This window comes from Mustelus asterias, chromosome 15 (assembly GCF_964213995.1).
Source record: "Mustelus asterias chromosome 15, sMusAst1.hap1.1, whole genome shotgun sequence".
Taxonomy (NCBI): domain Eukaryota; kingdom Metazoa; phylum Chordata; class Chondrichthyes; order Carcharhiniformes; family Triakidae; genus Mustelus; species Mustelus asterias.
Genome location: NC_135815.1, coordinates 715,632 through 741,373, shown reverse-complemented (window position 1 = coordinate 741,373; position 25,742 = coordinate 715,632). Strand labels below are relative to the sequence as shown.

General features: G+C 45.9%; 1 protein-coding gene across 1 annotated transcript in view; it reads left to right on the top strand.

Annotated features, from left to right (window-relative positions):
* Positions 1-247: 247 nt before the first annotated feature.
* LOC144504260 (cathepsin B-like) overlaps positions 248-25,742 on the top strand; it is a 43,944-nt gene continuing 18,449 nt past the window's right edge. The window contains exons 1-2 of the mRNA XM_078229352.1: positions 248-334; positions 6,510-6,624. Of these exons, the coding sequence (XP_078085478.1) occupies positions 6,517-6,624 (108 nt within the window). The 5' untranslated portion in view covers positions 248-334; positions 6,510-6,516. The remainder of the gene's footprint in view (positions 335-6,509; positions 6,625-25,742) is intronic.

The following is a 25,742-nucleotide window of genomic DNA, read 5'->3' as shown; positions in this document are numbered from 1 at the left end:
AGAGTTGCTTCAGGCGGAGGTTGGTGTGGCAGTAGAGGGTCACTGTGATTGGGGGTGGCAGTGCATTGCTCTGGATTGGGGTTGGGAGCATTGTAGAGGGTGGGGGTGGAGTTGGGGGAAAGGATTGTGTGGGTTTGGGCTTGGGAGGAGGGTTTCTGTATGTGGGGGTGGGGTCGGTTTGCTCTGGGTGTGGGTGCTTGGTTCTGAACTGTGATTCTGAGGGTTATAAATTTGCCCTTGTTTTACAGGCTGGTCATAATTTCCAGAATGTTCCTTTCAGTTATGTGAAGCGATTATGTGGAACATTCCTCAATGGACCCCGACTGCCTTTAAGGTGAGGGACAAGGCCAGACATCGAGAGAGGCCAGTAATGTTATATTCATTTATGGGATGGGGGTTTCGCTGGCTGGCCAGCATTTATTGCCCATTCCTAGTTGCTCTTGAAAAGGTGGTGGTGAGCTGCTTTCTTGAATCGCTGCAGTCCCTGAGCATGGTTTTGTAAGAGGGAGGTCGTGCCTTACAAATTTGGTGGAGTTTTTTGAGGAAGTGACAAAAACGGTTGATGAAGGAAGGGCCATGGATGTTGTCTATGTGGATTTCAGTAAGGCATTTGACAAAGTCCCACATGGCAGGTTGGTTAAGAAGGTTAAGGCTCATGGGATACAAGGAGAAGTGGCTAGATGGGTGGAGAACTGGCTTGGCCATAGGAGACAGAGGGTAGTGGTCGAAGGGTCTTTTTCCGGCTGGAGGTCTGTGACCAGTGGTGTTCCGCAGGGCTCTATACTGGGGCCTCTGCTATTTGTGATATATATAAATGATTTGGAAGAAGGTGTAACTGGTGTAATCAGCAAGTTTGCGGATGACACGAAGATGGCTGGACTTGCGGATAGCGAAGAGCATTGTCGGGCAATACAGCAGGATACAGATAGGCTGGAAAATTGGGCGGAGAGGTGGCAGATGGAGTTTAATCCGGATAAATGCGAAGTGATGCATTTTGGAAGAAATAATGTAGGGAGGAGTTGTACAATAAATGGCAGAGTCATCAGGAGTATAGAAACACAGAGGGACCTAGGTGTGCAAGTCCACAAATCCTTGAAGGTGGCAACACAGGTGGAGAAGGTGGTGAAGAAGGCATATGGTATGCTTGCCTTTATAGGACGGGGTATAGAGTATAAAAGCTGGAGTTTGATGATGCAGCTGTATAGAACGCTGGTTAGGCCACATTTGGAGTACTGCATCCAGTTCTGGTCGCCGCACTACCAGAAGGACGTGGAGGCGTTAGAGAGAGTGCAGAGAAGGTTTACCAGGATGTTGCCTGGTATGGAGGGTCTTAGCTATGAGGAGAGATTGGGTAAACTGGGGTTGTTCTCCCTGGAAAGACGGAGAATGAGGGGAGATCTAATAGAGGTGTACAAGATTATGAAGGGGATAGATAGGGTGAACGGTGGGAAGATTTTTCCTAGATCAGAAGTGACGTTCACGAGGGGTCACGGGCTCAAGGTGAGAGGGGCGAAGTATAACTCAGATATTAGAGGGATGTTTTTTACACAGAGGGTGGTGGGGGCCTGGAATGCGCTGCCAAGTAGGGTGGTGGAGGCAGGCACGCTGACATCGTTTAAGACTTACTTGGATAGTCACATTAGCAGCCTGGGAATGGAGAGATACAAACGATTGGTCTAGTTGGACCAAGGAGCAGCACAGGCTTGGAGGGCCGAAGGACCTGTTTCCTGTGCTGTACTGTTCTTTGTTCTTTGTAGGTACATCCACAGTGCTGTTAGGGAGGAAGTTGCGGGATTTTGACCCAGTGGCAGTGAAGGAATGGCTGATGTATTTCCAAGTCAGGATAGTGAGTGAGTTGGAGGGGAACCTCCAGGTTGTGGTGCTCTTATGTGTTTGCTGTTCTTGTCCTTTTAGATGGTAGAGGTCATGGGTTTGGAAGGTGCTGCCTAAGCAACCTTGGTGAGTTCCTGCAGTGCATCTTGTAGATGATACACACGGCTGCCACTGTTCATCAGTGGTGGAGGGATTGAATGTTTGTAGATGTGGTGCTAATCAAGCGGGGCTGCTTTGTCCTGGATGGTGTTCAGCTTCTTGAGTTATTGGAGCTGCACCCATCCAGGCAAGTGGAGAGTATTTCATTATACTCCTTGTGCCATGCAGATGGTGGACAGGCTTTGGGGAGTCAGGAGATGAGTTACTCACTGCAGTATTCCTAGCCTTTGACCTGCTCTTGTAGCCACAGGATTTATATGGCTATTCCAGTTCAGTTTCTGGTCAATGGTAAGCCCCAGGAGGTTGATAGTGTCCAGGAGGTGGGGCAACAGAGATACTGTTGTCCAGGGGTTGGACTTGCACACAGGAGAAAATCCAGGATTGGTGTATTGGGAAGGGAGGCTGAAGGTTATCTGGTTCATTCCACTCTCTCCGGCAGACACAGGGCCTAGATCAGAAGTGACCTTTGTTAAGGCCTTGGATCAGAGTCCCAAGGTATGTTACGAAGCCAGGCTCGACCCCAACAATTTTTCTATTTTAGCATAAATGTGAGGAAAGAAAGCTTTACTCCAGGAGTAATTCCACTGAGAAACTAGGGACCTTTTATCAAAACAAGCTTCATTCATAACACAGTTTAACTATTTTAACAACTTAACTCTGAACCATTGAACAATCTTTAAACCTGAAAAGATACAACTCTAATTTTTAATTTATCATGGTTTCAGTTCCAAATTCTTCTTACAGATTTAAACCCCACTTTAAATATCGTTAACAATCACAAATATACTTGCTATATTGAGTGTAAGCAGCCTTGGAGTTTTCAGAGAGATATAGAGCCCTCAGAAGCCTGCAAAACTCTCCTAACTTCAAACAGAACAGCCAAACTCCAGCTCCTTTACTGAAAAAGCCAGTTTTTTTTTCTGCTACAGATCCAGGGCTACACATAAACCATAAGATCGCATGACCCTGTCACTCACTTTAATCTAACATCCCAGGGAAAATTAAGGAAACAAAAGTCCATTAACTCAATTAACATAACCATGCTGAATTGAGTAATTATTCCGCTTCCCCAGCATCTGAGCTGTTTCCTATCATACATATTAACTACCAGTACAAAAAGGCTGAATTTTAAGACATTCTCCTGATACATAAAAAACATGCAATATATATAAATAATTTACAGACTCTCATCACACCTTCAAGGAGTACAGATCCATTCTGTTGAAAATCAAGCTCCAACCACATGATTAAGTCATCTTGTTCCTCCATGTCTAATGCCCCTTCCAACATGTGATGCTCCCACTCTTCTACCCCCATACCCACTCTCTACTACAGAATCACAGAATTTTTACGGTGCAAAATGAGGCCATTTGGCCCATCGTGTTGCACCGGCTCTCCAAATGAGCATCGTGACTAAGTGCCATTCCCCTGCCTTTTCCCCTATACACCTGCACATTGGTTCTATTCAAATAATCATCTAACGTGCCCTTCAAAGTCTCGATTGAACCTGCCTCCACCACACCAGGGAATCGGGGGGAAAACTCTCCACTGGCTGGAGTCATACCTGGCACAAAGGAAGATGGTTGTGATGGTTTGAGGTCAATCATCTCAGCTCCAGACATCACTGCAGCAGTCCTCAGGGTAGTGTCCTAGGCCAAACTACTTCAGCTGCTTCATCAATGATGATAGCTCCGAGAAAAATAGGGTGGTAATAGTGAGGAACTTTAACTTTCCCAACATTGACTGGGGCAGTAATGTTATTAGGGGCTTGGATGGAGAGAAATTTGTTGAGTGTATTCAGGAGGAATTTCTCATTCAGTATGTGGATGGCCTGACTAGAGAGGGGGCAAAACTTGGCCTCCTCTTGGGAAATAAGGAAGGGCAGGTGACAGAAGTGTTAGTGAGGGATCACTTTGGGACCAGTGACCATAATTCCTTTAGTTTTAAGATAGCTATGGAGAATGATAGGTCTGGCCCAAAAGTTAAAAATTTCTAAATTGGAGTAAGGCCAATTTTGATGGTATCAGGCAGGAACTTTCATAAGTTGAATGGGAGAGTCTGTGGGAAGGCAAAGTGACATCTGGTAAGTGGGAGGCTTTCAAAAGTGTGTTAACCAGGGTTCAGGGGAAACACATTCCTCTTAGTGAAGGGCAAGGCTGGTAGAAGTAGGGAACCCTGGATGACTCGGGATATTGAGGCCCTAGTCAAGAAGAAGAAGGAGGCACATAACATGCACAGGAAATTGGGATCAAGTGGGATCCCTTGAAGAGTATACAGGGTGTAGGAGTAGAAAGAGAGAAATCAGGAGGGCAAAAAGGGGGCACGAGATTGTTTTGGCAGATAAGGCAAAGGAGAATCCAAAGAACTTCTACAAATACATAAAAGGTGAAAGAGTAACTAGGGAGGGAGTAGGACCTCTTATGGATCAACAAGGTCGTCTATGTGCAGATCCACACGAGATGGGTGAGATCCTAAATGAATATTTCTCATCAGTATTTACTGTTGAGAAAGTCATGGGTATTAGGAAACTTGGGGAATAAAAAGTGATATCTTGAGGAGTGTACATATAACAGAGAAGGAGGTGCTGGAAGTCTTAAAACGCATCAAGGTAGATAAATCCCCGGGACCTGATGAAGTGTATCCCAGGACATTGTGGGAGGCGAGGGAGGAAATTCAGGTCCCCCAGCAGAGATACTAAGTGAGGTGCCTGAAGATTGGAGGGTGGCAAATGTTGTGCCTTCATTTAAAAAGGGCTGCAGGAAAAAGCCTGGGACTACAGACCGGTGAGCCTAAAGTCTGCAGTGGGTAAGTTGTGAGAAGATGTTCTGAGAGACAGGATCTACAGGCATTTAGAGAGAGAAGGACTGATTAGGGACAGTGCAAAATCATGCCTCTCAAATTTGATTGAGTTTTTTGAAGGGGTAACCAAGAAGGTAGATGAGGGCAGTGCAGTTGATGTTGTCTACATGGACTTTAACAAGGTCTTTGACAAGGTACCACATGGTAGGTTGTTGCATAAGGTTAAATCTCACGGGATCCAGGGTGAGGTATCTAAATGGATACAAAATTGGCTTCTTGACAGAAGCCAGAGGGTGGTTGTAGAGAGTTGTGACCAGCGGTGTGCCTCAGGGATCAGTGCTGGGCCCACCGTTATTTGTCATTTATATGAATGATTTGGATGAGAATTTAGTAGGCATGGTTAGTAAGTTTGCCGATGACACCAAGATTGGTGGTATAGTGGACAGTGAAGAAGGCTATCTCGGATTGCAACGGGATCTTGATCAATTGGGCCAGTGGGCTGACGAATGGCAGATGGAGTTTAATTTAGATAAATGCATTTTGGTAGATCGATCCAGGACAGGACTTACTCAGTTAATGGTAAGGCATTAGGGAGAGTTACAGAACAAAGAGATCTAGGGGTACAGGTTCATAGCTCCTTGAAAATGGAGTCACAGGTGGACAGAGTGGTGAAGAAGACATTCGGCATGCTTGGTTTCATTGGTCAGAACATTGAATACAGGAGTTGGGACATCTTATTGAAATTGTACAAGACATTGGTAAGGCCACACTTGGAATACTGTGTACAGTTCTGGTCACCCTATTATAGAAAGGATATTATTAAACTGGAAAGAGTGCCGAAAAGATTTACTATGTTACTACCGGGACTTGATGGTTTGAGTTATAAGGTGAGGTTGGATAGACTGGGACTTTTTTCCCTGGAGCGTAGGAGGCGGAGGGGTGATCTTATAGAGGTCTTTAAAATAATGAGGGGCACAGATCAGCTCGATAGTCAATATCTTTTCCTAAAGGTAGGGGGGAGTCTGAAACCAGAGGGCATAGGTTTAAGGTGAGAGGGGAGAGATACAAAAGGGTCCAGAGGGCAATTTTTTCACACACAGGGTGGTGAGTGTCTGGAACAAGCTGCCAGAGGCAGTAGTAGAGGCGGGTACAATTTTGTCTTTTGAAAAGCATTTAGACAGTTACATGGGTAAGATGTGTGTAGAGGGATATGGGCCAAACGCGGGCAATTGGCACTAGCTTCGTGGTTAAAAAAAAAAAGAGTGGCATGGATAAGTTGGGCTGAAGGGCCTGTTTCCATGCTGTAAACCTCTATGACTTGGGAAAGTCGCGATTGATTGGATGCCAGTTGCGACTTCTGCTACATTTCCTGGTCCGCTGTGCTACTCGAGCAGTGCAGTGGGCTGGGAAAATCGCTCCTGTTGTCTTTGAAGTATGTCTGTCTGTGTGCCTTCTCTGTGTCTCTGTGTCTGTGTGTGTGTGTCGGTGTGTGTGTCGGTGTGCGTGCGCCTGTCAGAGTGTACGCATGCATCGGGGTGCACGCGCGCGCGTGTCTCAGTGTGTCGGTGTGTGCGCGCGTGCGTGTCGAGGTGTGCGCGTGCATCAGTGTGCATGTGCATGTGTCTATCTGTACACGGGTATGTCTGTGTGTGTTTGTCTATGTTGGGACACTGCACAAAAGTCCAAGCATTTCCAATCTATTATTCCTTGTATTCCAGAAGTCCAATGATTTCTGCCTTCAACCTACCGGAAAACTTTGACTCTCGGAAGCAGTGGCCAAATTGTCCGACCATCAAGGAGATCCGTGACCAGGGATCATGTGGATCATGCTGGGTAAGGAGTTACATAGACAGCAGCTGCAACACTCTCACTTTATATTGTTGCAATCCCCCAACATCAACTAACTTTTTAAAAAAAGAATTCCCACAAGCCAACTGAAAGGAAACTGCTGAACAAGATTTCACTTTTTAAAACTTTTACTTGAACAAACTAACTAAAATGAACATAATTCAAACACTAATTGTCAGGAAAATTGTCAAATAAATAGGGAAATTTTGTTTTAGTTAATAAAACAAATAAGCGCCTCATGTAGTAGTACTACTTTTGTAGGAGTATTTTTCTTAAGTTTAAAGTGAAAACTGGAAGTGGGCTGCTAAGGAGTCTGGGAAGGGTTTTTATTTTAACTTTAAAAGTCAGTTACCTGGGAGGTTCCCCCTCATTGTTCCACTGGAGCAAGCAGAGACGGAGTGATTGGAGGCAGCAGTGCTGGTGAGAGATTAATTGAATTGTTTATTTATTTAATTAGTCAGTTAGTGTGTGTTTTTTTTGGCCTTTACTTTTGTAGTAGTATTTTTCTTAAGTTTAAAGTGAAAACTGGAAGTGGGCTGCTAAGGAGTCTGGGAAGGGTTTTTTAAGCGCGCGAAGTATAAAAGGTCGGCTGCAGTATACAGCGGGCAGCGTCAGGAGCGGGCAGCGGAGTGAGTGGGAAGCTGAGTGAAAGCTGTCAGGGCTTTGGCTCACAGGGCTTGAGTGAGTGGGAAGCTGAGTGAAAGCTGTCAGGGCTTTGGCTCACAGGGCTTGAGTGAGTGGGAAGCTGAGTGAAAGCTGTCAGGGCTTTGGCTCACAGGGCTTCGGGGGAAAGGGCGAGGCAAGGTAAGTTATTTTTATCCAAACCTATATAGGATAAGGGTAACTATGAGTGATAGGCCAGTTCGGTGCTTCCGGTGTGGGATGTGGGAGTTCCTGGAAACACCTAGCCTCCCGGAGGACCACATTTGCACCAGGTGCGTGGAACTGCAGCTCCTGAGGGACCGTCTCACGGAACTGGAGCTGCAGATTGCTGACCTTGGTCTAGTCAGGGAGAATGAGAGAATAATTGACATGAGTTATAGGGAACTAGTTACACCCGGGCATCGGGAGGAAGACACGTGGGTCACAGTTAGGAGGAGTAAAGGTCAGAAGGGTAACGTACCAGAGAGTACTCCAGTGGCTGTCTCTCATAATAGGAAGGGTTCGGCGACAGGCGTGAGAGGGGAGGGGAGTGAGCAATTAGTGGAGGGGTCACCTGTGGTTGTCCCACTCCAAAACAAGTATATTGTTTTGGATAGTGTGGAGGAGGATGACTCTCCAGGGGTAAGCCACAGTGACCAGGTCACTGGCACAGAGTCAGGCTCTGTGGCCCGGAAAGGAAAGAGAGGGGTTAGGAGAGGAATAGTGGTGCGGGATACGTCGGTTAGAGACACGGACAGGCGATTCTGTGGGTGCGAACGGGACTCCAGGATGGTAGTCTGCCTACCTGGTGCTGGGGTAATGGATGTCTCCAAGCGGATAGGAGGCATCTTAAAAGGGGAAGATAAAGAAACGGATGTCATTGTACACATTGGTGCAAATGATGCAGATAGGAAGAGCAGGGGGATCCTACGAGAGCAATTCAGGGAGTTGGGAAATAGACTAAAAAGTAGGGCCTTCAGGGTGGCCATCTCTGGGCTGCTCCCAATGCCTCGTGCCAGTGAGGCTAAGAATAGGGAGTTAGTACAATTGAATGCTTGGCTAAAGGACTGGTCCAGGAGGGAGGGCTTCATATTCCTAGATCAATGGGAAGTTTTCAGGAGAGGATGGCACCTGTACAAGAAGGACGGGTCACAACTAAGTTGGAAGGGCACGAATATCCTGGCTGGGAGTTTTGCTAGTGCAGTTCGGGGGGGTTTAAACTAGTATGGCAGGGGGGTGGGGATCAAAATATTAGGTCTACAAGTGTAGAGGCTGGGGACGAGCTTGGGGCTGGGACAAGGCTGGCAAAGAAGAAGAGCACTCTGGGGGAGGATGACCTCACTGGGCCTGTAGGTCTGGAGTGCTTCTACTTCAGTACAAGGAGCGTAGCAGGTAAGACAGACGAACTTAGGGCCTTAATGCTTACGAGAAATTTGGATGTGGTTGCGGTGACAGAGACTTGGTTGAAAGAGGGACAGGACTGGCAGCTGAATGTTCCGGGGTACAAGTGTTTTAGGCGAGACAGAGGAGGGGCCAAAAGAGGTGTGGGAGTAGCAGTATTAGTTGGAGAGCATATTACAGCGGTGCAGAGGGAGGACAATTCAGAGGGGTCGTGTAACGAGTCACTCTGGGTGGAGCTTAGAAACAGGAAGGGCGCAGTCACTATGTTGGGGGTATACTACAGGCCCCCCAACAGCCCAAGGGAAGTGGAAGAAAGGATATGTCAGGAGATACTGGATAGGTGCAGGAAAAATAGGGTTGTTGTCGTGGGAGACTTCAATTTCCCTGGTATAGACTGGAAATCGCTGAGAGCTGGGACTCTGAATGGGGAGGAATTTGTAAAATGCGTACAGGAGGGTTCTTTGGAACAATATGTAGATAGCCCGACTAGAGAGGGGGCTATACTGGACCTAGTACTGGGGAATGAGCCCGGTCAGGTCTTCAAAGTTTCGGTAGGGGAACATGTGGCAAATAGTGACCACAATTCTGTTAGCTTTAGGATAGTGATGGAAAAGGATGAGTGGTGTCCCAAGGGTAAGGTGTTGGATTGGGGGAAGGCTAACTTTAGTGGGATTAGGCAGAAATTGGCAGCTGTTGATTGGGAGAGGCTGTTTGAGGGTAAATCCACATCTGGCATGTGGGAGTCTTTTAAGGAACAGTTGTTAGGGCTGCAGGACAGGCATGTGCCTGTAAAAAAAAAAAGGATAGGAAGGGTAGGATTCGAGAACCGTGGATAACCAGGGAAATTGAGGGACTGGTCAAAAAGAAAAGAGAGGCGTATGTTAGGTCCAGGCAGCTAAAAACGGAGGGAGCTCCGGAGGAATACAAAGAAGGTAGGAAAGAACTCAAACGGGGAATTAGAAGGGCAAAAAGGGGTCACGAAATGTCCTTGGCAGACAGGATTAAGGAGAATCCCAAGGCATTTTATTCATACGTTAGGAACAAAAGGGTTGTCGGGGAAAAAATTGGACCTCTCAGGGACAAAAGTGGGGAATTATGCTTGGAGCCCAAAGAAGTAGGGGAGATCCTAAATGAATACTTTGCGTCGGTATTCACAAAGGAGAGGGATGTGTTGACTGGGAGTGTCTCGGAGGGGAGTGTTGAATCGTTGGAGAAAATCTCCATTACAATGGAGGAAGTGTTAGGTTTGTTAGAGAATATAAAGACTGACAAATCCCCAGAGCCTGATGGAATCTATCCAAGGCTACTCAGGGAGATGAGAGATGAAATCGCTGGGCCTCTGACGCAAATCTTTGTCTCGTCACTGGACGCAGGTGAGGTCCCAGAGGATTGGAGGATAGCTAATGTGGTCCCGTTATTTAAGAAGGGTAGGAAGGATAACCCGGGTAATTATAGGCCGGTGAGCTTGACGTCCATGGTGGGGAAGTTGTTGGAGAAGATTCTTAGAGATAGGATGTATGCGCATTTAGAAAGGAATAAACTCATTAACGATAGTCAGCATGGTTTTGTGAGAGGGAGGTCATGCCTCACTAACCTGGTGGAGTTTTTTGAAGAAGTGACCAGAATGGTTGACGAGGGAAGGGCCGTGGATGTCATCTATATGGACTTTAGTAAAGCGTTTGACAAAGTCCCTCATGGTAGGCTGGTGAAAAAGGTTGGATCTCATGGGATAAAGGGGGAGGTGGCTAGATGGGTGGAGAACTGGCTTGATCACAGAAGACAGAGGGTGGTAGTGGAAGGGTCTTTTTCCGGCTGGAGGCCTGTGACTAGTGGTGTTCCGCAGGGCTCTGTACTGGGACCTCTGCTGTTTGTGATTTATATAAACGATCTGGAAGAAGGTGTAACTGGTGTTATCAGTAAGTTTGCGGACGACACAAAATTGGCAGGACTTGCAGATAGTGAGGAGCATTGTCAGAAGCTACAGAAGGATATAGATAGGCTGGAAATCTGGGCAAAGAAATGGCAGATGGAGTTCAATCCTGATGAATGCGAAGTGATGCATTTTGGTAGAAATAATGTAGGGAGGAGCTATACGATAAATGGCAGAACCATAAAGGGTGTAGATACTCAGAGGGACCTGGGTATGCAAGTCCACAGATCCTTGAAGGTGACGTCACAGGTGGAGAAGGTGGTGAAGAAGGCATATAGAACATAGAACAGTACAGCACAGAACAGGCCCTTCGGCCCACGATGTTGTGCCGAGCTTTATCTGAAACCAACATAGAACATAGAACAGTACAGCACAGAACAGGCCCTTCGGCCCACGATGTTGTGCCGAGCTTTATCTGAAACCAAGATCAAGCTATCCCACTCCCTATCATCCTGGTGTGCTCCATGTGCCTATCCAATAACCGCTTAAATGTTCCTAAAGTGTCTGACTCCACTATCACTGCAGGCAGTCCATTCCACACCCCAACCACTCTCTGCGTAAAGAACCTACCTCTGATATCCTTCCTGTATCTCCCACCACGAACCCTATAGTTATGCCCCCTTGTAATAGCTCCATCCACCCGAGGAAATAGTCTTTGAACGTTCACTCTATCTATCCCCTTCATCATTTTATAAACCTCTATTAAGTCTCCCCTCAGCCTCCTCCGCTCCAGAGAGAACAGCCCTAGCTCCCTCAACCTTTCCTCATAAGACCTACCCTCCAAACCAGGCAGCATCCTGGTAAATCTCCTCTGCACTCTTTCCAGCGCTTCCACATCCTTCTTATAGTGAGGTGACCAGAACTGCACACAATATTCCAAATGTGGTCTCACCAAGGTCCTGTACAGTTGCAGCATAACCCCACGGCTCTTAAACTCCAACCCTCTGTTAATAAAAGCTAACACACTATAGGTCTTTTTCACAGCTCTATCCACTTGAATGGCAACCTTTAGAGATCTGTGGATGTGGACCCCAAGATCTCTCTGTTCCTCCACAGTCTTCAGAACCCTACCTTTGACCCTGTAATCCACATTTAAATTAGTCCTACCAAAATGAATCACCTCACATTTATCAGGGTTAAACTCCATTTGCCATTTTTCAGCCCAGCTTTGCATCCTATCTATGTCTCTTTGCAGCCTACAACAGCTCTCCACCTCATCCACTACTCCACCAATCTTGGTGTCATCAGCAAATTTACTGATCCACCCTTCAGCCCCCTCCTCTAAGTCATTAATAAAAATCACAAAGAGCAGAGGACCAAGCACTGATCCCTGTGGCACTCCGCTAGCAACCTGCCTCCAATCCGAAAATTTTCCATCCACCACCACCCTCTGTCTTCGATCAGACAGCCAGTTACCTATTCAATCGGCCAACTTTCCCTCTATCCCACACCTCCTCACTTTCATCATAAGCCGACCATGGGGGACCTTATCAAACGTCTTACTAAAATCCATGTATATGACATCAACTGCCCTACCTTCATCAACACACTTAGTTACCTCCTCAAAAAATTCTATCAAATTTGTGAGGCACGACTTGCCCTTCACGAATCCGTGCTGACTATCCCGGATTAATCCGCATCTTTCTAAATGGTCGTAAATCTCATCTCTAAGGGCCTTTTCCATCAATTTACCGACCACCGAAGTAAGACTAACCGGTCTATAATTACCAGGGTCATTTCTATTCCCTTTCTTAAACAGACGAACAACATTCGCCATTCTCCAATCTTCTGGCACCATCCCCGTGGACAGCGAGGACCCAAAAATCAAAGCCAAAGGCTCTGCAATCTCATCCCTTGCCTCCCAAAGAATCCTAGGATACATTTAATCAGTCCCAGGGGACTTATCGACCTTCAGTTTATTCAAAACTGCCAGGACATCCTCCCTCCGAACATCTATTTCCTCCAGCCTATTAGCCTGTAACACCTTCTCTTCCTCAAAAACATGGCCCCTCTCTTTGGTGAACACTGAAGAAAAGTATTCATTCATCGCCTCGCCTATCTCTACTGACTCCATACACAAGTTCCCACTACTGTCCTTGACCGGCCCTAACCTCACCCTGGTCATTCTTTTATTCGTCACATAAGAGTAAAAAGCCTTGGGGTTTTCCTTGATCCGACCCACCAAGGACTTCTCGTGTCCCCTCCTAGCTCTCCTAAGCCCCTTTTTCAGCTCATTCCTTGCTAACTTGTAACCCTCAATCGAGCCATCTGAACCTTGTTTCCTCATCCCTACATAATCTTCCCTCTTCCTTTTCACAAGACATTCCACCTCTTTCATGAACCATGGTTCCCTCACTCGGCCATTTCCTCCCTGCCTGACAGGGACATACCTATCAAGGACACCCAGTATTTGTTCCTTGAAAAAGTTCGACTTTTCATAAGTCCTTTCTCTGACAGTTTCTGTTCCCAACTTATGCCCCCTAATTCTTGCCTAATCGCATCATAATTACCTCTCCCCCAGTAGAAAGAAAGTAGAAAGAAACCTAACCAAGGAGTGAGGATAGCTAAAAGGGGTTATGAAAAGTCATTGGCCAGCAGGATTAAGGAAACTCCCAAGGCTTTTTATGCATATGTAAATAGCAAGAGGGTAGCCAGGGAGAGGGTTGGCCCACTCAAGGACAGGGAAGGGAATCTATGTGTGGAGCCAGAGGAAATGGGCGAGGTATTAAATGAGTACTTTGTGTCAGTGTTCACCAAAGAGAAGGACTTGGTGGATGATGAGTCTGGGAAAGGATGTGTAGATAGTTTGAGTCATGTTGAGATCAATAAGAGGTGGTATTGGGGTTCTTGAGAATCATTATGGTACACAAGTCCCCAGGGCCTGATGGGATATACCCCAGAATACTGAGAGAGGCAAGGGAGGAAATTGCTGCGGTCTTGAGAGAAATCTTTGTATCCTCACAGAGGATTGCAGAATAGCCTGCTTTTTAACTTCCTACCCAGCTCTCTATACTCACTCTTCAGGACCTCCTCACTCTTCCTTCCTACGTCATTGGTACCGATGTGTACCATGACATCTGGCTGATCACCCTTCCACTTCAGAATGCTGTGCACGCGATCAGAGACACCCCTGACCCTGGCACCCGGGAGGCAACAAACCATCCGGGAGTCTCTGTCACGACCACAAAACCTCCTGTCTGTACCTCTGACTATCGAGTCCCCTATCACTACCGCTCTCCTCTTCTTCCACCCTCCCTTCTGCGCTGCAGAACCAGACTCAGTGCCAGAGATCCGGCTGCCACAGCTTGCCCCAGGTAAGGCACCCCCACAACAGTATCCAACTCGGTATACCTGTTGTGGAGGGGAATGGCCACAGGGGAATCCTGCTCTGCCTGCCCTTTCCCTCGCTTGATGGTAACCCAATTACCTGTGCTCTGTGCCTTTGGCGTAACTGCCTCCCTGAAGCTACTATCTATAAACTCCTCATTCTCCCGAATGCTCTGGAGATCAGTGCAGAAGGAGGCCATTTGGCCCATTGGGTCTGCACCAATCACAATCTGACCCAGGCCCTATCCCCATAAACCCCATGCATTTACCCTACCTAGTCCCCCTGACACTAAGGGACAATTTAGCATAGTCAATCCACCTAACCTGCAAATCTTTGGACTGTGGAGGAAATCAGAGCACCCGGAGAAAACCCACGCAGACAGTGACCCAAGCCGGGAATCGAACCCGGTTCCCTGGTGCTGTGAGGCAGCAGTGTGCACCATTGTGCCACCATGACACATGAGAAAGGAGAGATTGTTACCAAATGTTGTTAGAAAAGAATGATGGATTCACTTTGGAAGAAACTCAGAAATGGATAAACTGAATGATTATAAAAACAATGCATGGAATAAAGAACAGCTCAGGTCCAAGCAGAAGATAGGTTGATGCAAAAGACAGAAGGAAGTGATTAGTAAATGAAGCCACTCAGCTGAAGATGTGCCAGAGAGAAGGAACTTATCACATGATATAAGTCCCAGAAATAAAGTACACAGATCATTTCCTTCACATGTAATAGGCCAAGTTTGTGAATGAGTTGTCAGGACATAAGACTGTGTTGTATTGTGATAATGGTACCCGCCTGCATGGTAGAATAAGGTGTTCGACAGAGAAAAGGATCAACAGAGAATTGGAGAATGACACCGTCCACAGAGTAAAGTATGTACTCCTTGGTCAGTGTAGAGTCGAGGACAGAACTCAGAAAGCAGCAAGCCCGAATGGATAAGTCCCACGCAAGAACATTTTCAGAACTGTACATTGTAATGCTTTCAAGAAGAAGTGTTATGTTAAATGCAAGCCTCAGGATCTCAACATTGAACAATCACTACATCGATTTGCAGATGTCTAACTTGTGTGCATAATACTTATTTAAAATGAGCGTTTGAGTAAGTCGAATTTGAAGATTGTATTAAAAAATCTGGAGGAATGTAGTGATTGAGGTGTCTGTATCCTTAGGACAGCACAGCAAAAGAGGGTCACCTGGCTTGAGGGACCAATGGGAAGCGAGAGTGAGTGATCACCCCAGAGGGTGGAGTCCTCTCTTGGGTAGAATACATCTTGGAAACCATGTAGTCAGCATGTCAGGACTGCAGCTGCTCCATAGCAGCCTGGGGCTGCAAATCCCTGCACCACGTTTCACTTTTATCAATAAATACCTTTTGTTCCTAACACAGTTTGAAGTCTCTTGATGAGACCTCGAATGCCTCTACATAACATGAACCAATGTCTTGGCAATCCTTGTCAATATTTAATTTGAGGAAATTTCTGTTCACTGTTATAAAGAGATAGCCCGGTCAGGTCTTCAAAGTTTCGGTAGGGGAACATGTGGCAAATAGTGACCACAATTCTGTTAGCTTTAGGATAGTGATGGAAAAGGATGAGTGGTGTCCCAAGGGTAAGGTGTTGGATTGGGGGAAGGCTAACTTTAGTGGGATTAGGCAGAAAGTGGCAGCTGTTGATTGGGAGAGGCTGTTTGAGGGTAAATCCACATCTGGCATGTGGGAGTCTTTTAAGGAACAGTTGTTAGGGCTGCAGGACAGGCATGTGCCTGTAAAAAAAAAGGATAGGAAGGGTAGGATTCGAGAACCGTGGATAACCAGGGAAATTGAGGGACTGGTCAAAAAGAAAAGAGAGGCGTATGTTAGGTCCAGGCAGCTAAAAACGGAGGGAGCTCTGGAGGAGTACAAAGAAGGTAGGAAAGAACTCAAACGGGGAATTAGAAGGGCAAAAAGGGGTCACGAAATGTCCTTGGCAGACAGGATTAAGGAGAATCCCAAGGCATTTTATTCATACGTTAGGAACAAAAGGGTTGTCGGGGAAAAAATTGGACCTCTCAGGGACAAAAGTGGGGAATTATGCTTGGAGCCCAAAGAAGTAGGGGAGATCCTAAATGAATACTTTGCGTCGGTATTCACAAAGGAGAGGGATGTGTTGACTGGGAGTGTCTCGGAGGGGAGTGTTGAACCGTTGGAGAAAATCTCCATTACAAGGGAGGAAGTGTTAGGTTTGTTAGAGAATATAAAGACTGACAAATCCCCAGAGCCTGATGGAATCTATCCAAGGCTACTCAGGGAGATGAGAGATGAAATCGCTGGGCCTCTGACGCAAATCTTTGTCTCGTCACTGGACGCAGGTGAGGTCCCAGAGGATTGGAGGATAGCTAATGTGGTCCCGTTATTTAAGAAGGGTAGGAAGGATAACCCGGGTAATTATAGGCCGGTGAGCTTGACGTCCATGGTGGGGAAGTTGTTGGAGAAGATTCTTAGAGATAGGATGTATGCGCATTTAGAAAGGAATAAACTCATTAACGATAGTCAGCATGGTTTTGTGAGAGGGAGGTCATGCCTCACTAACCTGGTGGAGTTTTTTGAAGAAGTGACCAGAATGGTTGACGAGGGAAGGGCCGTGGATGTCGTCTATATGGACTTTAGTAAAGCGTTTGACAAAGTCCCTCATGGTAGGCTGGTGAAAAAGGTTGGATCTCATGGGATAAAGGGGGAGGTGGCTAGATGGGTGGAGAACTGGCTTGATCACAGAAGACAGAGGGTGGTAGTGGAAGGGTCTTTTTCCGGCTGGAGGCCTGTGACTAGTGGTGTTCCGCAGGGCTCTGTACTGGGACCTCTGCTGTTTGTGATTTATATAAACGATCTGGAAGAAGGTGTAACTGGTGTTATCAGTAAGTTTGCGGACGACACAAAATTGGCAGGACTTGCAGATAGTGAGGAGCATTGTCAGAAGCTACAGAAGGATATAGATAGGCTGGAAATTTGGGCAAAGAAATGGCAGATGGAGTTCAATCCTGATGAATGCGAAGTGATGCATTTTGGTAGAAATAATGTAGGGAGGAGCTATACGATAAATGGCAGAACCATAAAGGGTGTAGATACTCAGAGGGACCTGGGTATGCAAGTCCACAGATCCTTGAAGGTGACGTCACAGGTGGAGAAGGTGGTGAAGAAGGCATATAGAACATAGAACAGTACAGCACAGAACAGGCCCTTCGGCCCACGATGTTGTGCCGAGCTTTATCTGAAACCAACATAGAACATAGAACAGTACAGCACAGAACAGGCCCTTCGGCCCACGATGTTGTGCCGAGCTTTATCTGAAACCAAGATCAAGCTATCCCACTCCCTATCATCCTGGTGTGCTCCATGTGCCTATCCAATAACCGCTTAAATGTTCCTAAAGTGTCTGACTCCACTATCACTGCAGGCAGTCCATTCCACACCCCAACCACTCTCTGCGTAAAGAACCTACCTCTGATATCCTTCCTGTATCTCCCACCACGAACCCTATAGTTATGCCCCCTTGTAATAGCTCCATCCACCCGAGGAAATAGTCTTTGAACGTTCACTCTATCTATCCCCTTCATCATTTTATAAACCTCTATTAAGTCTCCCCTCAGCCTCCTCCGCTCCAGAGAGAACAGCCCTAGCTCCCTCAACCTTTCCTCATAAGACCTACCCTCCAAACCAGGCAGCATCCTGGTAAATCTCCTCTGCACTCTTTCCAGCGCTTCCACATCCTTCTTATAGTGAGGTGACCAGAACTGCACACAATATTCCAAATGTGGTCTCACCAAGGTCCTGTACAGTTGCAGCATAACCCCACGGCTCTTAAACTCCAACCCTCTGTTAATAAAAGCTAACACACTATAGGTCTTTTTCACAGCTCTATCCACTTGAATGGCAACCTTTAGAGATCTGTGGATATGGACCCCAAGATCTCTCTGTTCCTCCACAGTCTTCAGAACCCTACCTTTGACCCTGTAATCCACATTTAAATTAGTCCTACCAAAATGAATCACCTCACATTTATCAGGGTTAAACTCCATTTGCCATTTTTCAGCCCAGCTTTGCATCCTATCTATGTCTCTTTGCAGCCTACAACAGCTCTCCACCTCATCCACTACTCCACCAATCTTGGTGTCATCAGCAAATTTACTGATCCACCCTTCAGCCCCCTCCTCTAAGTCATTAATAAAAATCACAAAGAGCAGAGGACCAAGCACTGATCCCTGTGGCACTCCGCTAGCAACCTGCCTCCAATCCGAAAATTTTCCATCCACCACCACCCTCTGTCTTCGATCAGACAGCCAGTTACCTATTCAATCGGCCAACTTTCCCTCTATCCCACACCTCCTCACTTTCATCATAAGCCGACCATGGGGGACCTTATCAAACGTCTTACTAAAATCCATGTATATGACATCAACTGCCCTACCTTCATCAACACACTTAGTTACCTCCTCAAAAAATTCTATCAAATTTGTGAGGCACGACTTGCCCTTCACGAATCCGTGCTGACTATCCCGGATTAATCCGCATCTTTCTAAATGGTCGTAAATCTCATCTCTAAGGGCCTTTTCCATCAATTTACCGACCACCGAAGTAAGACTAACCGGTCTATAATTACCAGGGTCATTTCTATTCCCTTTCTTAAACAGACGAACAACATTCGCCATTCTCCAATCTTCTGGCACCATCCCCGTGGACAGCGAGGACCCAAAAATCAAAGCCAAAGGCTCTGCAATCTCATCCCTTGCCTCCCAAAGAATCCTAGGATACATTTAATCAGTCCCAGGGGACTTATCGACCTTCAGTTTATTCAAAACTGCCAGGACATCCTCCCTCCGAACATCTATTTCCTCCAGCCTATTAGCCTGTAACACCTTCTCTTCCTCAAAAACATGGCCCCTCTCTTTGGTGAACACTGAAGAAAAGTATTCATTCATCGCCTCGCCTATCTCTACTGACTCCATACACAAGTTCCCACTACTGTCCTTGACCGGCCCTAACCTCACCCTGGTCATTCTTTTATTCGTCATGTTGTAGGGAAAAATCCCTTACCAGCACAGAATAGAAGCCGAGTCGCAAATCAAGGTTCAAAGCGTGTCTTTATTGTACAATTTACTAGGATCCTAGGGAGACCCCCGTAGCCAGCTCAGAAACAGTGGCTTGGCCACGTTGATCTCAATTGGATTACATCAGCCCTGGATCTTTATAGGGCTCCAAATTTGAGCGGGAACATTTGATTATGCATCTTTTTACAATATGTATAAAGTGGTCTGTCAGGTCGGGAAGTTCTCTGGGAGGCTTGTCAATTTGCATTTGTATGGTGTGTGTTCGTGTTAATGGGATTACTTGGTCCTGCCCCGGTGTCTAAATGCGTTTCCCATTATCATCTCTATGTGTCCCCTTATTTGAATTTGATCCTATTGTCCCGTGTCTGTGTTTCCTGCTTGTGAGATTGAGTGTTAATGTTATCCTGTCTTGTTGGATGTCTGGAGTACTTCATTCTAACCTTTTATTCTTATATCTTGGTTTATCAGATTTTTATGTCTGCCTTGGCCGAATTAGTAATGTTTCAGTGATAGCTTGGTTTTGATAACCCACTCTATGGCTCGTTTCATAGGGGTCTTGATCGTCCTCGACCAGTTTAAAATGCAGCTACAGGCTGTTGCTAGGCAGATTAGGGATCTCCCGCAGTTTCTGAAATTCGTGAGTCTCTCAGCTGTGCAGGGGGAGACCCGATCGAATATCCATCCGGGGGTGCCCCTCTGCATTGTTGGCCCGTTATGAGTGGTGCCAATTAGTCCAATAAAAATATGTTTGATGATACAAATATGGTTTTCTGGAAAATTTCCTCCTTCAGTCCCTCCTCTCGTCCAGGGGGTGCCATTCATGGCTGACCCCCCATGGACGACCTTCAGAGGAACAGTGATTTGTACAGCTGTTGTCCTTGCCGTTGTTCCTCCTCTTCTGGGTCGTTGTTAAGTTCTTGCATCTGGATACTGGCAGTGGGTAGCATTCCTGATGTAATATTTGCACATATCACTTTAATACAGGTTAGGCCAAGGCAGAGTGTGAACAGGATGGCTACTACTAGGATCAATCCCTTCATAATATATGCTCCCCAAACTGTGTTAAACAGCCATCCTAACCACCCATCAGTCCCTGTTAACCCCTGTTTAAAGTTATCCAATTGCTTTTGTATCCCGGACATGGCTGCTGTTATGTTTAGTGTCTCGTCGTGTACGTATGTGATGCATTTTTCCTTGATGATGGTGCATACCCCCCCTTGTCTGGCTAGCTGATAGTCCACCGCATATCTCGTTTGTTGTGTGTATAGTCTGAGTTCTGCGAGTTCTTGGTCAATTGCGCCTAATGCTTGTAGGGTGTTGTTTCCTAAAATGGTCAGTCCACATATGAAGAAGTTCCTATTACTGGCACTGATCACCCCTGCGGCGCCTCCCAGGGATAGTGTCCCCAGAAATCCATATCCTAAAGAAGACCCTAGTGTGACAGGGGCCTGCCAGTCGGAGCAAAATTCTGCGCTGATGGCCCTGGTCACTATGCGTTTCTGGACATGCCCTTCACTTGGGCATGGAACCGTGAGAGGTCTGATTGTCCCTACGGAAAAGAACCTTGGAGGCCTGTCTGTGGCCGTCATATATACATTTTTAAATAAAAACACGTACCCGTCTTTAACCCGATGACATGCATTACCCCGGGGTCGTTTGACCGCATGGCCCCATCTTGTGGAACCTTCCCTCCCCCTGGACTGTCCACTTGATTGTACCTCTTGGTGAGAATCAAATGGATATGTCCCTGAGGCTGAGCTTACGTGGGTGCTGTTGCACTTGCCACACATAAGCTGCCTACCCGCGGTGACTGCAATGCATTTTTGTTGCTTGCAGTCACAAGTGAAGTGTCCTTCCCGGACCCGGCACTCCTGGAGAGCACAATGTGCCTCAGCGCACGAATCATTTTTAGGGACAAAGGCATGCACGCACCCCCATCCCTCTCCCTTAAAACATTGTGGGTAGTTCCCATGTGTCTCCTCCGGTTGGGGTCCCGTCCCCCTTAGAATTCCCGGCTCAGTGAGCTCTACACACCTTCCTTGTATCCCTTGCTTAAAGTACCCAATATGTTCTTTGCAGGGTGCCCCTGATGTGTCAATAGTGAATAACTCTTGTGGGAGCCACCCTGGTGTTGCGATGAATAGGGAGTTTACTGATCGCGCTGAGGGGTAACAAGCGGTCCTATTCCCATAGATCTGGATGTGTGTTCTCAGGAATAGGTTTCCTTCCATGATTGGTGGTTCTGCTCCCCTAACCCTCGTATGCTGGAGTGTATTTACAATGGTCAGGGTTATTATCAGATATGTCCCTGTTCCCATATCGCTCTCTTTTTTTTTTTCAACAGTATTTTACAATTACAGTATATACAAAAATAAACAGGCAATCAAATTAAAGGTAGTTGGTTCCGACGTCTTGATAGTGGATCTGGTCCTGGTTCCTGTGGAAGTTGAATGAGCAAAACGGTATTATTTTTTTTTTAGTTTATTTGTCCTCATATAGTTTTAATTGGGTCCAGTGTTTCCAGACCCCCTGTCCTCTTATATCTATACAGGCACAGGTATCTCCGCTAATAATGACCTCGTAAGGTCCGTGCCATCTTGGGGCAAATCCTGGTTTTGCAGGAAGCACCTTTGTTAATACCCGGCTCCCGGCTTTTGGGACTTCTGGTAGTATTTCTGAGTCCCCCTCTGCGTCGACCTGTGCCTGATTAGAAATTACGGACCGGCGCATCCCCTTCAATTGGGTGCTAAGGTCTCGGATGTATTGTCGGATCCTATCTTTTATCGGACCCACATCTGTCCAGCCTGTAATAATGTTTTCGGGTAAGTGCATTGCTCGCCCGGTCATCAGCTCGTATGGAGTCAAGCCGGTAGTTCGATTTGTGGTCGCCCTAAGCCTCATCAGAACTGCAGGTAGGACTTCTGTCCAATTTCTACCTGAGGATTGCATTGCTTTTGCCATTGTTGTTTTTGGAGTCCGATTCATCCTCTCCACCATCCCGGAACTTTGTGGGTGATAGGGGATGTGAAATTTTTGTTTTATTCCTAATAGTTGGCAAATGTTTTTCAGAACCTTTCCTGTGAAATGTGTTCCCTGGTCCGAATCAACTTGGAATTGGCATCCCCCATCCATAGCAAGCTTAGTGTGAATTAAATAACACTTTGTACTGGCCTTTTTTGGCTGCAATTGGACATCCATTCATTTGTCTGTAATCTTATCAAAAGACATCGCTTTCCCCATTAAAATCACATGCCATACAGTTCCGATCTTTATATGAGTACTCTTACACTATCTCTAATTTGATCATTTGTTTGCGTGCAAGCGCTACACCACAGTACTTCACAAAATAATTATGTCTTTATCAATACCCAATATAGTATATGAATATATCATACAAAGTTGGTTAAGGCTTTTCAGGATTTGATGTTATTCTTGTGTCTATATGGCAGTGCTATACTGTATAATAAAAATAATCAAGCGGCAGTTGTATCATACCACTTTACACATCGTACCCGTGATATCCAAACCCTTTTAATTTAAGCCGTTTCTTTTTTTTAAACTGAGCTCCAGATCGAAACCCCCGCACTCTAGGAAAAGTAACAGGCGCCGAATCAAAATCAAAGCAGGTACAATACATACCAGTTATTTGATTAGGAACATTTTGGTTTCTTAACTGGCTAGGTTTTAAGCTTTGCAGTGCTTTTATATTTGGCAAACCTTGAACCTTGATGGCTCATGAAATTCCGACGGCAGTACATAATTTTAACTAGTTCAGAATACTAAACTATCTGACGTTCGCAAATCGCGATATTCTGCGATTAATACTGTATTTCACTGACTTGATATACTTTAAACTAATTCATAGACCTCAGTCTTTTGTTCCTGCTTTTCTACCTTTCCACAAAATAACTTATTTTCTTCTCTTAACTCCTCAACTAACTCTTATAATTTCTACTTCAAGACAAAGGAAAGAGCACATGCTTCCTTCCAAGGTTTAAATCCTTTCTTAACATTAAAACAAACAACAATAAAGCATTCACGCAACCACTTTGTTTAAACACACACACATATATACACATGGAAGCTTCCAAAAGTCATTCCACAGTACATCCTTTTTCATTCAAACTTATCATTTCAGACTGGGATGAGTGTAAAACATTCAAAGAGAATACTGAACATTGATTAAGACAATCGCTTTTATTCTTCTTTCTTCCAAACTGTAATTGACTCAAAGCAGAAGTAAATTCAAGAAATCCTATCACTTGAATCTTTACAGTTTTAACACTCTCCCAGCCCCCCTGAGGCTAAACCAAGGTGCAATGTACTGCACCTACTGCCTGTAGCAAACATTCCACAGGAACAAAGAGCTCCCTGCTCTCAATCTAATTACAACAACAACTACCTACATTCGACAAGCTACCAGATCTCACAAACACACTGAAATACAAAAACTAAGATCTCTCCTATCCATCTGCTGCCTTTCCCCTGGCGTAAAAGGCTTATAGGTTGCCTTTGGTTGTGCTAACGTCCCTCCTCTCGTGACTGGCGCTAGATTATAATTGTCTATGTTTTCTTTTGATGCTGGAGTGGCTGTATGTTTCTGCACTGACTCGTATGGGCGCCGAGGGTCCGTTTCCTCTGATCTCTGCGTTATCTCCGCAGTGTGGTTTCTGTATTCTAATTCCCTCACTCTCTCCTGTAATACTTTAATTTGCTCTGTCTCTTTGTGTCTCTCCTCCATAGAGGCATTTACTTCCTCAATTAGTCCAGCTAACTGGGTCACTAATATTACTCCCATTACTTTTGTTTTGTCCCGTTTAACTCCGTCTACCCACTTTCTTTGATCTTCTAAAGTTTGTGATGCGTTCCACCCGTTCCGTTTCATCTTTGCAACAATCGCTTCTCTGGCTAACAGATACTTCAAAATGAGAGCTACTGCAGTTTCTCCCTTAACAACGTGGTCTGCCATTTTTCTGTCTAGCAGTCCTGCAACCCCCGCATGCTGGCTGCTACAGTAAAAGTGCCTCAACTCCTGTCACTGATACTGCCCCAGCACCGTCTGTATTGCTGTAGGTTCTCGTAGTGAGGTTCCAGTGGGTCTCTTTCCCCTGGGCTCCCCCAACTATTCCTGACACCTCACGCTTGGACTATTTTGTGTTGTCTTATTGGGATGTGTGCTGGTTGTTTAGTGGGTTTGTCCGCCCCTGTTCCCAGCCCCTCTAAGTACAACGCCTCCCGCTCGGCCACCACCCCCACTAGCAGGGTTGATCCGTTACCCCCCAAAACCGGGTATCCTGCTATGGGCTGTGGTGTTCCCTACAGACGAACAAGGTTATCAAACTCCGCCCGGGTCCCTAATGGATCCTCCGTCGTCGTGTCTCTTGGTCAGGATGGATCGGGTCCACTTTTCCTCAACACTTACACACCTGTACTCTGTTATCAAAGCCCCTGTTATAGTTAGTAACTGTATCGACTCCGAGGTTGTTCGTCCCTTCAGAGTCAGTGTTGTTACCCGATTTACACTGTCCGTGCCTTGCACCCTGAGTGCCTGTGCCTCTTAGCGCCCGCTTCAAAACCCAACCTTAGCGTGGGAGATTTCTCCTCTTAACGTCCAGTTTAGGGTAGGGCACCTTGAGTCAAGCACTCCCTTGTCCTATTGCCTTGGCACAGACAGTGGTTTCATTTACAATCCTGGGTTAGTTACACCAATTAGTTCTGCATGCGGTACTTATCTTTATATTAGTCTTAATTCCTGTTATCAAATAGCCCAAAACCTGTTATCTTTACCTCTGGTCCTTTACTCCTATTAAAGTTAAAAGTTACTTACCTTCTTCCACGCGGTCGTTCTGACCTGTACCTCTTTAGTGCGGACTTCTGTTTCAATTTAAAAACTTAGGCAAGATTATACAGTTCTACAAGACAACAATACTTAAAACAGACAAACCCTAACCCTTAAAGGTACCTCACTTTGAACGGAGACCTGCACTCGCCTTTGACTGCTCTGGATTTGTATCAGATTCGTTTAAATTTGATTCCGACTTTCAAACTGTGGCCATCAGTCAGAAGTCAGATATCAAATCCTGCCGTGACTACGCCATTTTGTTGTAGGGAAAAATCCCTTACCAGCACAGAATAGAAGCCGAGTCGCAAATCAAGGTTCAAAGCGTGTCTTTATTGTACAATTTACTAGGATCCTAGGGAGACCCCCGTAGCCAGCTCAGAAACAGTGGCTTGGCCACGTTGATCTCAATTGGATTACATCAGCCCTGGATCTTTATAGGGCTCCAAATTTGAGCGGGAACATTTGATTATGCATCTTTTTACAATATGTATAAAGTGGTCTGTCAGGTCGGGAAGTTCTCTGGGAGGCTTGTCAATTTGCATTTGTATGGTGTGTGTTCGTGTTAATGGGATTACTTGGTCCTGCCCCGGTGTCTAAATGCGTTTCCCATTATCATCTCTATGTGTCCCCTTATTTGAATTTGATCCTATTGTCCCGTGTCTGTGTTTCCTGCTTGTGAGATTGAGTGTTAATGTTATCCTGTCTTGTTGGATGTCTGGAGTACTTCATTCTAACCTTTTATTCTTATATCTTGGTTTATCAGATTTTTATGTCTGCCTTGGCCGAATTAGTAATGTTTCAGTGATAGCTTGGTTTTGATAACCCACTCTATGGCTCGTTTCATAGGGGTCTTGATCGTCCTCGACCAGTTTAAAATG